General features: G+C 37.9%; 1 protein-coding gene and 4 non-coding genes across 5 annotated transcripts in view; all 5 read right to left on the bottom strand.

The window, feature by feature from the left end:
• LOC141381989 (uncharacterized) overlaps nucleotides 1-3,272 on the bottom strand; it is a 20,894-nt gene extending 17,622 nt beyond the window's left edge. Inside the window, exon 1 of the mRNA XM_073949094.1 lies at nucleotides 3,119-3,272. Coding sequence (XP_073805195.1) covers nucleotides 3,119-3,272 — 154 coding nt within the window. The remainder of the gene's footprint in view (nucleotides 1-3,118) is intronic.
• trnas-aga (transfer RNA serine (anticodon AGA)) lies at nucleotides 90-171 on the bottom strand. Its single transcript has one exon. It is a non-coding gene; the product is annotated as a tRNA-Ser (tRNA).
• On the bottom strand, nucleotides 290-362 carry trnak-uuu (transfer RNA lysine (anticodon UUU)). Its single transcript has one exon. It is a non-coding gene; the product is annotated as a tRNA-Lys (tRNA).
• trnas-aga (transfer RNA serine (anticodon AGA)) lies at nucleotides 2,094-2,175 on the bottom strand. The gene has a single exon. It is a non-coding gene; the product is annotated as a tRNA-Ser (tRNA).
• trnak-uuu (transfer RNA lysine (anticodon UUU)) lies at nucleotides 2,294-2,366 on the bottom strand. Its single transcript has one exon. It is a non-coding gene; the product is annotated as a tRNA-Lys (tRNA).
• Nucleotides 3,273-14,142: the final 10,870 nt, after the last annotated feature.

Here is a 14,142-nt window from a genome sequence, read left to right as displayed (position 1 = left end):
TTTCTCCTCCTACCAGCACAACGCTTTTCCCAAGAAACAATAGAAATGCAAACAATTGATGACTGCTGCAATTTTAAAAACAGGGAGGACGTAGTCGGCAGGATTCGAACCTGCGTGGGGAGACCCCAATGGATTTCTAGTCGATCACCTTAACCACTCGGCCACGACTACAAGACTGCCTGTACTGCCATTTCTTTATGCCTAGTACACATATTGTGCATCCAGATGAAACTTTCATCAAGCGATAGCTCAACGGCAAAAGCTGTGGCTCCACAAAATGAGCGTCACACGCCCGAACAGAGACTTGAACCCTGAACCCTCAGATTAAAAGTCTGATGCTCTACCGACTGAGCTATCCGGGCTTCACAACAGTAATTTACAAGTAGGCAAGGTTTGGGTTGTGGTCGGCGCAGACCTTTACAGTACACTAAAGTTTACCGTGAGATGGGGTTTTAAGCTTATGGTTGGTGTGGATGTTGCTAAAACACGACAGGTTACTTTGAGGTTGGGTTTATGGTTTTTGTAGGTGTAGACATCAGTACAACACAATAGTTTGGACTTCATGTCATGTAGGAGACATTAAATAGATCAATGATAACTGCAGAATGTCTTTCTGCTGTTGTGGCAATGAATGGACACTCAACAATTGAAAAGATTCCTTCCATGCCTTAGAAGCGTGACTTGATCAGTACTTATCTACACAGCATGCTGGCATCAAAGATCCTATTTCTCTTATATCATATCCCTAGTCTTACACACTTTAGGAAACGTAAACATTCAGGACGTGCCATTAGCACAGCCTGCACTAAAAGAAGGCTGGAGATAACGGATGGCAACACAGAGTGCGACACCAATGTCACCTTGAAAAGCCTGCCGTGAACCGGATTCGAACCGGGGTTGCTGCGGCCACAACGCAGACTACTAACCACTATACGATCACAGCGAACTACGAAACAGCGAGAACACTCTGTTGTTTTTCTCCTCCTACCAGCACAACGCTTTTCCCAAGAAACAATAGAAATGCAAACAATTGATGACTGCTGCAATTTTAAAAACGGGGAGGACGTAGTCGGCAGGATTCGAACCTGCGTGGGGAGACCACAATGGATTTCCAGTCGATCACCTTAACAATTGGCCACGACCACAAGACTGCCTGTACTGCCATTTCTTTATGCCTAGTACACATATTGTGCATCCAGATGAAACTTTCATCAAGCGATAGCTCAACGGCAAAAGCTGTGGCTCCACAAAATGAGCGTCACACGCCCGAACAGGGACTTGAACCCTGGACCCTCGGATTAAAATCTGATGCTCTACCGACTGAGCTATCCGGGCTCCACAACAGTAATTTACAAGTAGGCAAGGTTTGGGTTGTGGTCGGTGCAGACCTTTACAGTACACTAAAGTTTACCGTGAGATGGGATTTTAAGCTTATGGTTGGTGTGGATGTTGCTAAAACACGACAGGTTACTTTGAGGTTGGGTTTATGGTTTTTGTAGGTGTAGACATCAGTACAACACAATAGTTTGGACTTCATGTCATGTAGGAGACATTAAATAGATCAATGATAACTGCAGAATGTCTTTCTGCTGTTGTGGCAATGAATGGACACTCAACAATTGAAAAGATTCCTTCCATGCCTTAGACGCGTGACTTGATGAGTACTTATCTACACAGCATGCTGGCATCAAAGATCCTATTTCTCTTATATCATATCCCTAGTCTTCCACACTTTAGGAAACGTAAACATTCAGGACGTGCCATTAGCACAGCCTGCACTAAAAGAAGGCTGGAGATAACGGATGGCAACACAGAGTGCGACACCAATGTCACCTTGTAAAACCTGCAGTGACCCGGATTCGAACCGGGGTTGCTGCGGCCACAACGCAGACTACTAACCACTATATGATCACGGCAAGCTACGAAACAGCCGTTGTGACCTATGTGTGGTATGTTCCTCCCTGTGATAAGCCCCTTTCTCTTCAGTGAGAACACTCTGTTGTTTTTCTCCTTCTACCAGCACAACGCTTTTCCCAAGAAACAATGGAAATGCAAACAATTGATGACTGCTGCAATTTTAAAAACAGGGAGGACGTAGTCGGCAGGATTCGAACCTGCGTGGGGAGACCCCAATGGATTTCTAGTCAATCACCTTAACCACTCGGCCACGACTACAAGACTGCCTGTACTGCCATTTCTTTATGCCTAGTACACATATTGTGCATCCAGATGAAACTTTCATCAAGCGATAGCTCAACGGCAAAAGCTGTGGCTCCACAAAATGAGCGTCACACGCCCGAACAGGGACTTGAACCCTGGACCCTCAGATTAAAAGTCTGATGTTCTACCGACTGAGCTATCCGGGCTCCACAACAGTAATTTACAAGTAGGCAAGGTTGGGTTGTGGTCGGCGCAGACCTTTACAGTACACTAAAGTTTACCGTGAGATGGGGTTTTAAGCTTATGGTTGGTGTGGATGTTGCTAAAACACGACAGGTTACTTTGAGGTTGGGTTTATGGTTTTTGTAGGTGTAGACATCAGTACAACACAATAGTTTGGACTTCATGTCATGTAGGAGACATTAAATAGATCAATGATAACTGCAGAATGTCTTTCTGCTGTTGTGGCAATGAATGGACACTCAACAATTGAAAAGATTCCTTCCATGCCTTAGAAGCGTGACTTGATCAGTACTTATCTACACAGCATGCTGGCATCAAAGATCCTATTTCTCTTATATCATATCCCTAGTCTTCCACACTTTAGGAAACGTAAACATTCATTCTGTTTTTTTAACGGGACAATTTTTAACAGTGTAGGCACACTGATTCACCAAGTTTAAAGACAGGGGAAATTAGAGTGTCAGGTTAGCCTATGGCAAAGTCCCACTAAAGCAAAGGCTTTGGAAGTGCATTGGTTGCACAACAAAACAAACGATCAAAGCATCCCACATTCGTTTTCACCATGCATGTAGACTTTCCAGTTTACCCAGCATCACCTCCCACGACTTGCTAAATCCATCCTTATGCACCATTTGGAATCGTGAAAAGCTTTTTGTCTTTTTTCATTTCTGTACCTTTACCCACGCACTAAAAAAAGCAATATGGAGCGCTTCACGGATTTGCATGTCATCCTTGCGCCTCTTGCGGGAGAATCTTCGGTTCCCTTCCCGTTCCACAGTTCCACTTTCCCTTCTTCCTGATTGGCCCGACGTCTGGCTCGGGATTGGTCGACGCAAAGTTCCACAAAGCGTGCTTCCGAATTTGGTCATGTCATGTTGCGTGCCGTTGGCTCTTTGAGAAAGTTCCACTGAACGTGCGCTCCGATTGGCCGCTGGGCGGGACCTCCAGGAAGCGCGATTGATAAAGCGGTGCAGTAGATAGAGGAAGTAAAAAAGGAGACAAAACAGACTATAAAGACGACCACTTTTGTTGTAAATGTTTATTTTGCTTTACAAAAAATAGATATATACATGTATATGTTTTAGGGCTTTATGATAGCATAGAAAATCGCGATTATTTCTAAAATAACATTTTCCTAGACAAATGATTTTTTTTTCTGTTATTAAATCATTTACTTAATAATATTAAGTGGTTGAAAAATATTGTTCAGATGCAATTAACTCTAATTCTAAAAGTTATAAGTCTAAAAACACTGTCAAGGTGCAAACATTTAGTCTTTAAAACAATTAAGCAAGATAAATGTTTATTTTGTATAAAACAAATAGATATATACATGTATAAGTTTTAGGGCTTTATGATAGCATAGAAAATGCTATTATTTCTAAAATAACATTTATGATAGCATAGAAAATGCTATTATTTCTAAAATAACATTTATGATAGCATAGAAAATGCTATTATTTCTAAGATAACATTCATGATAGCATAGAAAATGCTATTATTTCTAAGATAACATTTCCCTACAAAAATGCATTTTTTTATCTGTGTTATTAAATCATTTACTTAATAATATTAAACAGTTAAAAGATATTGTTCAGATGCAAATAACTAATTTTAAAAATTAAGTCTAAGTCTAAAAACACTATAAAGGTGCAAACATTTAGTCTTTAAAACAAATAAGCAAGATATTTTGACTCTGATTGGCTGTTGTCATTTTCTTTTTTCTTCTTAACTTCTGCTATTAGTGTTTATTTACAGCTCTGGGTTATGCTTTGAGCTGCTCTAGCAAATAGCCGAGCAGCAACTACTGGGAAGGTAGTTTATAAAATAATAATTTATCATATGTTTGTGATTTTTTTTTTAAATATTGCATAAACTGTTGTGATAATAAAATAATTTTACGCTATATTGTACTGCCCTAATATGTTAAAAGTATAAATGGTTGTATATTTTGTGTAAATAAACATTTTTCTATTTTATTTCTAATCTCTGTGTCCATTTCAGCTTTTTTTAAAGATTTGTTCAGTAGCTACAGTGTCCCAAGAGTGAGTTATCTGTTGTGACTCGAATAACTTTACACAATATTTATATTACACTTTACATTCATCATTTTTTCTATTCATTTATTGCAAACAAGTGTTAAAGGATAAAATAAAACTTGCAAAAATACACTGCGTACATATTCATGTGGTTGCTTTAATGTTATCATTGTGTAATTTAAAGGATGGTAATATTAGGGTTCTGTTTATTATTCATAAACAAGTTATAAACTGTAGTTTAGCTAACAGTAAAAATAAAATGGTATAAAATTATATTGTAAATTAAATTTAAGTAAATGTTCAATCTAAATGCAGTAAAAAATAATATGTGTATATGTAAATATAACTGAAAACATTGATGTAAATGAAATATTTTAAAATATATTTAATTGAATTTTTAAATAATTTATTAAACTTTTAAAAAATGACAAACCTATTTAAATATCAATGCCTGAAATTTAAATTTAAAAGTATTTTAATGTAATATTTCTTTTATCCTACAACCTAATATTTTAGGTACTATATTTAGTTTAATCAGTTGTTTAAATATTTTATTATGTGTTATTTAATATTAATAAATAAGTTACCTGAACATTACGGTCAATATAATTGACAAAATTCTAAAACATTTAAAAGTCAATATTTCAGTATGTTTATTATTGAACTATTAAAATATTTTATTTCTTAAAAGGTGTAAAATATAAGTCCTGATTATAAAAACATTTTATCTAACTGACATGCAATTCAAAAAAGCTATATTTAGTTATGTTGCAAATAAACATACAATTATATTTGAATATAATGTAATACATTTATTAAAAAATAATACTTATTATTATATGTTACTCAATTCATTTAAAATGGATTTTCTTTTTCAAATTATGTAATATATGATATACAATGAGAGCAGTCTACAGCACATGGCTAATTAATATGCACCTGTCATACCCCAGAAAGCACATGGCTAATTATGCCAGTTCCCGCCTTTGATTTTTTACCATATTGGGTAATTTCTTTAATTTCAGCAAGCATGAGCACCTGTCAAGGTCACAGGTGACCCCAGTGGGGTTCAGGGGTCACTACCTTGCAGTCTAAGGCCATGTGACGTCGAGAGGACTGCTGGGGGCCACAGGGTGGGGACAGAGAAGATCCATCAGGTTCCTTTTCGCAGGGGCCATGCTAATATTCTCTGTATCGATCCAAGTATATGTTTTTTTTTCAAAACATCAGTTCAGAAGCATATTAAAATATCATTTACAAACATTCCTTATGACATTATGTTGGTTTCAAAACAGGAAAACAACAAGCATAATCATTCTGGCAAATCTATTTTCAAACCATCTAGTGAGTACATAATATAAGGAGTATTCAACATAAACGTTTTGTAAAATTCAGTCTCTTTTTCTTCCATTCTTAAATATTGTTCCACAGTTTAATATAGTTTTCCAGTTTCTTTTATACATTTTCCATAACTCCATTTTAGCATGTTTATTTTTAACAATGTTTCTCCCTTCTCAAACTACAGTTCTTGCAACTGATAGAAACAAATTGGCAATTCTTGTTTTACTTCCGTTAAAACTAGGGATGCACGATATATCGGCGCCCATATCGTTATTGTCCGATAAATGCTATTTTTAAGATTATTGTTATCGATCCGATGTCATAATTAGGCCGATATCTTTAAGCCAATAAATTATGTAATTGTACAGACCTGCCTGCTTCGCGCACGCGTGGGCTGAACTTGTTCAGACTTGCCCAGTGCAATATAATGGATCTCTCCTCACACTGATTATTCCCTCTAAGTCTGTCCTTTCTTCGCGTGGCTTGCTGTGCATTAATAACTCAGTAAGTAACCACGTTCCTTGTCATTGTAGATATGTTTGATTGAGTGTCATTGTGTATTTTGTTTTAAATCGCCTCAGGAAAAATATTACATGTGGAAACCTTTCCTGCTCTGTCTCTTTGTTGTGTTAGGGATAGCAGGGGAGATTCACTTATTACTCCAGGGCCGAATAATGTTCTTTTCAGGGTTAACTCTTTTAGTTGCAGCTGGTGAATGAAAGAGGACACGTGTAACTTGGTCTAAAATATTTATTACTTTCCGTGTGGTACAACAAGTAAGTCACCAAAGAGGGAACATCACAGAAAATGGTCTCATTGCGAAAAAACGCTCCTCTTTTCTCTCTCCCTCTCCCTCCGCTTCACTCACACCCCAAACTGCAGCCCAGTCCTGTTAAAGGACTCGCACATTTTACAACACGTGTAAACATAATGGTTGTTTGTAATCTTATTATTTGTTATTATCAACGCGTTGCTGGTCATGTGTTGTTGATGTAAGATAGTATTCAGTTTGATCGGAATATTCATATTGACTATAACAAGTTCACGTGAGAGCTGTCACCGCACGCACACACACACACACACACACACACACTGTAGCACGAGGGAGAGGTGAGTTCAGTCAAAGGGGCTCTTTATATTCTGCTCTGTGTTTGTAATAAAGTCAGCTCAATGCAGGCTTTGTATCAAAATCTGACTCTGATGGCAACTCTGCCTCTACAGTCTGCCTCTCAGCGGTTTATCAAACTATTCATCAATGATTTTTCCATGATTGACGGCAAGAATGAGCGCAGAAGCGCTGTCTGATTGACAAGCAGCACCTACATGTGACATGTCAAAACACCAAATAGGATAAATCTGTGCCGTATTTTCTAAACGTACTAAAACGTATTATCTGTATTTAGCTATTTGCTTGTACGGTGGCTCTAAACTGTCAAAACACCTCTAAAAAGCCTTTTTTTTTGGACATGACATATTTGTAGATGTGTACATCACTGTAACACATTTTATTCATGACCATTTGAGCTGGTTTCTGTCCTTAGCTCTTTAATTTTTATCCTATTAAAGTATATTTAACTTGCTTGTTAAATAAATATAATTTTGTTATTTAAACTATTATTTTTATGCAACAATCAATGTGCATGTTCATTTGCTATAAAAAAAGTAAATAATGTTTTGCATGCAGATTTATGTAAAATGGTGAATATAGGTCTATAATCACCTTGCAATTTCGAAATCATAGCTTTTTTGCTTCAAGTATAGACTATTCAGTTCATAAGAGCAGTTCAATCTTTTATGAAGTTTGCTGTATAAAAATATAACAATTTAAAATATTTATAATTATCGGCCTATATATATCGGCTATCGGCCTCCAAGTCTGCAGAATTATCGGTTATCGGTATCGGCCAAAAAATCCATATCGGTGCATCCCTAATTAAAACCAAATAAAAATATTTTATACCATTCTGTCTCCTCCTCAATCAGCTCTGTTTTACTTGGCATCATTTGTTTAATACTTTCTTTTAACTTTGCCATAAATGTATTAAATTCAACACATTTTAAAAACAAATGCATAATACCTTCATTTTCCAGTCCACATATTTTGCATAATGCATTCTCACTGCTTCCAATTTGTGTCAGTTTTGTTTCAGTGAAAATAACATTATGTCTGATAAAATAATCCAACGTTTCAATTTTTGCGTCTAAATATTTCCATTTTAAATTCTTCCAGATTCCCTCTTCGTCTATTTCCACAAATATTTTTTTCCAAAATTGTTCTGAAACTGGTCTTTTATGCACTTTGTTTCTGAAACAAATGTAGAAATTTTTGAGAACACATTCTTGAAAATCTTTCTCATTTTCCTTTAAAAACATTTTCACATTATTCCTTCATTCGAATCTATGATTTCAAAACTTTCTGGATCCACACCTACAAATGTTGCTATAATTTATCGTCCACCCAAACTAAATAATGAATTTCTAAATGACTTTGCTGCTTTTTAACACATATTACCACCCTCTCACCTAATATTATAGTTTTAGGAGAGTTTAATATTTATGTGGATAATTTTAATAACTCCCTTACAAGAGATTTTATATCCTGTCTTGAGAGCTTTGGACTTCAACAGCATGTCAATGTTCCCACACACTCTAAAGGACACACCCTCGACCTCATCTGCTGCTCTGGTGTTTCACCCATTGACCTCTCTGCTGAGGAACTCCCTATAATGGATAATTTTCTCCTCTGATTTAATTTTGCACTCTCTCTTTCTTCCACCAAATCTCTCCGTACTATTTCCTTCCGTAACATAAAACATATTAATTTAGAATCCTTTTTTTGCTAGTATTAACTCTCTTCCTGAAATTACTAACCTTTTATCACCAAATGATTTAGTTTCTCATTACAACACTGGACTTCACTATAAGTCTCTGTAATAAAGTTCACGGCCCTTTGGCCGCCTGGAAGAAGGAGGCGGAGAACCGACGTAGTTTAAAAATATTTATTAATAACAGGGACGGCAGCTCCTCACGGAGACAATGGGGGGGGGTTGGCGCCACAGCCCCTGCGAGACCTATATGAGATGGGCCGAGAGAACAGGAGATGAAAAAAAAGGAAAGACAGAGTAGACCAGGAAAGGGGAGAGAGGAAAAAGAAAAAAAAATTGGGGTTCGGTTCTCCAGACACGCTGCCACTCGGTCCTCCACCAGCTGAGAGATGCGATGACGTGCTGGGAGCCCTGTGGAGGAATCTATCCACCCGTCTGTCTTCTGGCGTCCGGCGGCGGTTCTCCTGGCTGGCTGGCGGCATCTCTGGTCTCCTGCTCCGCTTCCGTGGATGGATGCAGGCTCTGGCATCATGGTGGATCGCGGCAACTCCCCCAGGTTCTGTGGGATGGCTCCCTTCAGCACTTTCCCCTTCGGTGGTGAGCCTTGCGTCTCCTGCTCCTCCCCATGCTGGGAGACGGCAGCAGGCAGATCCTTTCCTCGCCAGCCTCAGGCCGCCCCGGCACTCTGGGCAGACGAACAGGTTTCTCCCCCACTCGGGTTAACTCCCAAACACTCGCCCCTCTCTCAGCGGCAAGGGCATCTGGACAACGCGTCCCTCCTTCTCCCGGGCTTCGGCACCACTGTAATAAAGTTCATGGCCCTTTGGCCGCCAGATAGAAGGAGGCGGAGAACCAACGCAGTTTTAAAATATTTATTAATAACAGGGACGGCAGTCTCCGTGTCTAAATCAAAACGGACGGACGGACGGCAGCTCCTCACGAAGACTGCCGTCAAACTGAAAGCAAAAGTAAAATATGTCCGGGCCCGGTCCTCTCTCGGCTTCCTCTGCCATAGTTCCTCCTTTTATGGTCCAGAGCTCCTTCCGTGGGATACGAGGCAGGTGCGCACCGCAGGTGTATCCACTTACGCGGTGGCCTTACTATGTTCCCACGGCTCTTGGCCACGCCCCCTCGCCACAGTCTCATATGGATTTTTTGAACATCTGACAGAAATAAAGTCAATCAGGTAAGCAATGAGCGTAGCTGCTGCTGCTTCTCTTCTGTTTCTGCATATTAACAGCAGGTGTTCATCATCAGTGCTCAATCATCACTTAATTAAACTCATCATCGGCTCATTAACTTTACTCTGCTGCTGAGTAAATTTTGCTCAATTTAGAGAGGGACCAAATGTTCTCTGAACTGAGTAAATTTTACTCTGATGATTTTACTGTGTACAGGTATGGATCATATGTTTTGTCCCAGCTAAGATCTTAAAATGTTCTTTACTTCTCATAGTAACAACTAATGATAATAATTGTCATGGTCACATATATTGCTGTATATGAAGGGATATTTATTTATTAGCATGATGGTTGCTATATTTTAATGAAACAACTGTTTACTATGTAAATGGAGCTATCAAACCGACACGAGCGTTGAAAATAATACATAAGCTAAACATTTTCAGTTTTTGTGCAGCCATATATACATGTAAGTAATATAACAGTATCAAAATAACCTACAAAACGAAATCTCTAGGACAGGTGAACTTTCTGACGACACAGCGTCACCAGCACAGACCAAACACTGCACAAAGAATGAGATATTTCATACATGATGTGACCTTAGCATTAATGTAACAATAAAAATAACTTACCGCACAAAATCTCTGTAATGGATGAACGTCTGACAGCGCAGCGTCAGGCACACAGACAAAATACTGCACACACAGTGAAATATTTTAAATGTGATGTGAGCAAAACATACTGTTTATCAGAACAGGATAAAAATAACCTACCACTCTAAATCACTATGACAGGTGTACTTGATGACAGCGCAGCCTCACGAACAAAGACAAAATGCTGCACAAAGAGTGAAAAACTTCGAACGTGATGTAACCAGAACATACTGTGCATCAATATAACAGTATTAAAATAACTTACCACACGAAATCTCTACGACAGGTGTACTTTCTGAAGGCGCAGCCTCACGAATACTGCTCAAAAAGTGAGATATTTTAAACATGTCGTGAACAAAACATACTGTGCATCAATATAACAGTATAAAAATAACTTTCCACACAAAATCACTTTAACATACGAATTTATCTCGGCAGATGAACTTTCTGACCCGATAAATTGAGCATTCAGAGCAAGAGAAACTTTGGAAAATCCTTAGCGCTGATTGGCCCTGATTTTAAACTTTAGACAATGCATCCCTCCGATTAGCCCATGGTCTAAGCAAACTGTAGACAATCGCGGCTTCTCGTTGGACGAGAGTCTACAGTCTACAGTTACCATTGCACGTTCCCTGGGCAGATTCTGTCCCCAGGCGATCGACCTGTACGGCGTGCAAATTTCATTTTAGATGTGTAGGCAATTACAGCACCTGATTGGTTGATTGAGTTTCAGCAAACCATGAATGAACTGCTTTTGCGAGTGAACAACCACCTGGTGATGTCATCAAAACAAATAGTAGTAACTGTCAGGACACGTTGCATATAGTGTGGTGCTTTTGAAATTAAAGCAAACAACCCTAACTGTGCATAAAAGTGAACCATGAAATGATCATTTAATAAGTTTGTTATTAAAATTTAAGTTGCTTTTTAAATTAAATTACTTTTAATGGTTCACTCAAAATCCCCATAAACCTCAACAAATGGAATATATAAATTAATATATGTAATATCAGTTCTATAAATAAAATATTCATATGTAATATAATTAATAGTAGTAATTAAAGGTCAAACTTTTTTATAAATGCATAATGTTTAGTAGAATTATTCTTAAATATGTTTGTATAACAAAAAATGGAAACATTTTGCTTCTGTTCTATTATATTATACAGATATACCATCATATTTCTAATAGCAGTAATACAATTACATAAAATGAATAATAATCCCTTACTTTGTTACTGGGTAAGTATTTTAATTATAGTAACTAACTACTTTGTAACAAATTACAACAGTTCTATTTTGAGAGTGTAATGGCATAGAATATTTGAATAATGTACTGTTTTTGTATTTGTGTGTTGCAGGTGGAGCTTGATGTTGGAGTGTGGTTTAAGGATGAATCCACTGGCATCCCATCTGACGGCAACAGGATAAGCTGTCATCGACTCCAGAGCTGGACTTGGAAAAACACAGAGGAGCAATAGACTTTTCAGAGCGCCTGTACCAGAGGTTACTATTAAAATGGACTGCATATTATTGTCATAGACTTAGATAATGATTCTAAATTAAATTCAAAATCAGAAGATTTAGTCAATTTTTAAAAACCAATGAAGTCCTTCCAACACATACAAAAAGAAACACGAGATTGTATTTTATTATCCAAATTTATTAAAAGTGCAAAAGAAAAGTTCTAAACATATTGTTAGACCTGCCTGACATAAAAATGTATACTATAGATATACTTTGTACATAATAAAAAACACATTACTATTACAATCATTAGTTTTAATATTACTGATAGCAGTTATAGATATAAGACTATATTGTATACATAAAAAATACTGCCAGGTCAAGCATTTAGATATAAAAAAATAAATAAAAAAATAAATCCTCTTAAAAAAAAAACTAAGCTAACAATTAAAGTATATAAAGCAACATTAGTTATCACAAAGTAATAATTAAAGTACTTTAAATAACATAATTATATATTTTTTATTACTAAAAATTTATAATAAATAAATAATTAAATTAAATAATTATATTAAAGTACTTTAAATAACATTATGATAATATATACTTAATAAACATAAATAAATACATACATAAATAAATAAAAACAAGAAAACAATTAAAGAAATACTGTAAACTGTAAAACAATAAACTGTTAATATAACATACATTTCTGGAACAAAACAGTGTTACAACAATCAACAAATTAGTGTAAAACACTGTAAACTTAAACAGTCAAATGTTAATATAAAATATGTTTCTACAACAATCAACAAATTAGTGCAAACTGTAAAAAAAAAAAAAAAAGCTTAACTTTTGTAAATTAACAATAAGTTACAATCTACAAATTAGTATAAAACTATGTGTACTCTGAAACAGTCAACTGTTAATATTGCGAACATTTGTGCAACAATAAGTGTAAAAAACAGTCAACAAATTAGTGCAAACCGTAAAAACCTGTAAACTTTTAAAAAATCAACTGTTATTATAACATACATTTTTGCATCAATACCAGTGTTACAACAATCAACAGATTAGTGTAAAACACTGTAAACTTTCAAACAACCAACTGTTATTATAACATATCCATTTTTGCAACAATAACACTGTTACAAGTCAAGAACTATGAACCGCAACATGGATAGAGGTCCAGTTAGACAGACTCGGAGGCCTGAGACTGAGAGCCCAGCAAGGTTTGTGGACGTGGAGGCTTTGGAGCTCTCACAGTAGCTCTTCTTTCTGTATTTCTTGTGGCCTTGAGTTGGTTGGCCACACAGAGCACAGATGTAAACCTTCACTGAGGTTGGATGTCCAGAGCCACTGAGTTCTGCCTTTTTCCTCTTGTAGACTGTTGATCTTGAGGGCAACAGTGGCGGAGTGGATGCATGCGGCAAGGAAACAGCGGGAGGTGCAGTCAGCGGAGTGTGTGTGTGCCGGAGTCCTGCGGGCATCGAATGGGCCGGCGCAGGAACTGGTTGAGCAAGAGCAGAGGGAGGGACAGGTAAGATTTGCGGGAGCCTTTGCTTCAACTTTCGGGTGCCGGCCAGAGAAGTGGTGATGGGATACTGCACTGCAGGCCGGCTGGTATGGGGTCTTTCCTCTGGAAGCTCCTCAGCGGGGGGCTGGCTGGTGCTGGAGACGCTCTGGTGACGACGGAGGACAGACAGACCCTGGTCGGTGACGTTTGTGGCTGACAGTGCCTCCTGCCTCCTGATGAACTCGCTCACGCACTTTGAATTTATTTTCAGAATGGGAATCCCGAGTTTGCTGAGCTGATCATCGTCCACCGTCACTCTCTGCTGCACACGCTGGTACAGTTTAGTGATTTGCTGTTTCAGCGGTGACCCTTTAGCTTTTCCTCCAACACCAGGATGAAGCCACAGCTGTTTGACCAGGCAGTACATCAGCCGGTTCTTTCTGGAGTCCACCAAGTGTGCGGCTGAGTACCGCTTGCTGAACTTGAGCTTCTGCACCAGGGACGCCTCAGTTGGATCTCCACTGGTGCGGCCAAACAGAGCATTGCCCCAGCGTGCAGAGTAGAGGCTGTCGAATTGTTGGATGCTGCGGTCATGGAGGTCAAGCTTGTTCCAGGCGCTGATGACCTTTTGCCTGGTCGACTCATTTAAGGCAAGTTTTCCTTCCTCCAGGGCGATCTCAACAAGGACTTTACACAGATCCTCTACGTGCTGGT

The sequence above is a fragment of the Danio rerio genome, chromosome 4 (assembly GCF_049306965.1).
Source record: "Danio rerio strain Tuebingen ecotype United States chromosome 4, GRCz12tu, whole genome shotgun sequence".
NCBI lineage: Eukaryota > Metazoa > Chordata > Actinopteri > Cypriniformes > Danionidae > Danio > Danio rerio.
This window is presented reverse-complemented; position numbering and strand designations above follow the sequence as displayed.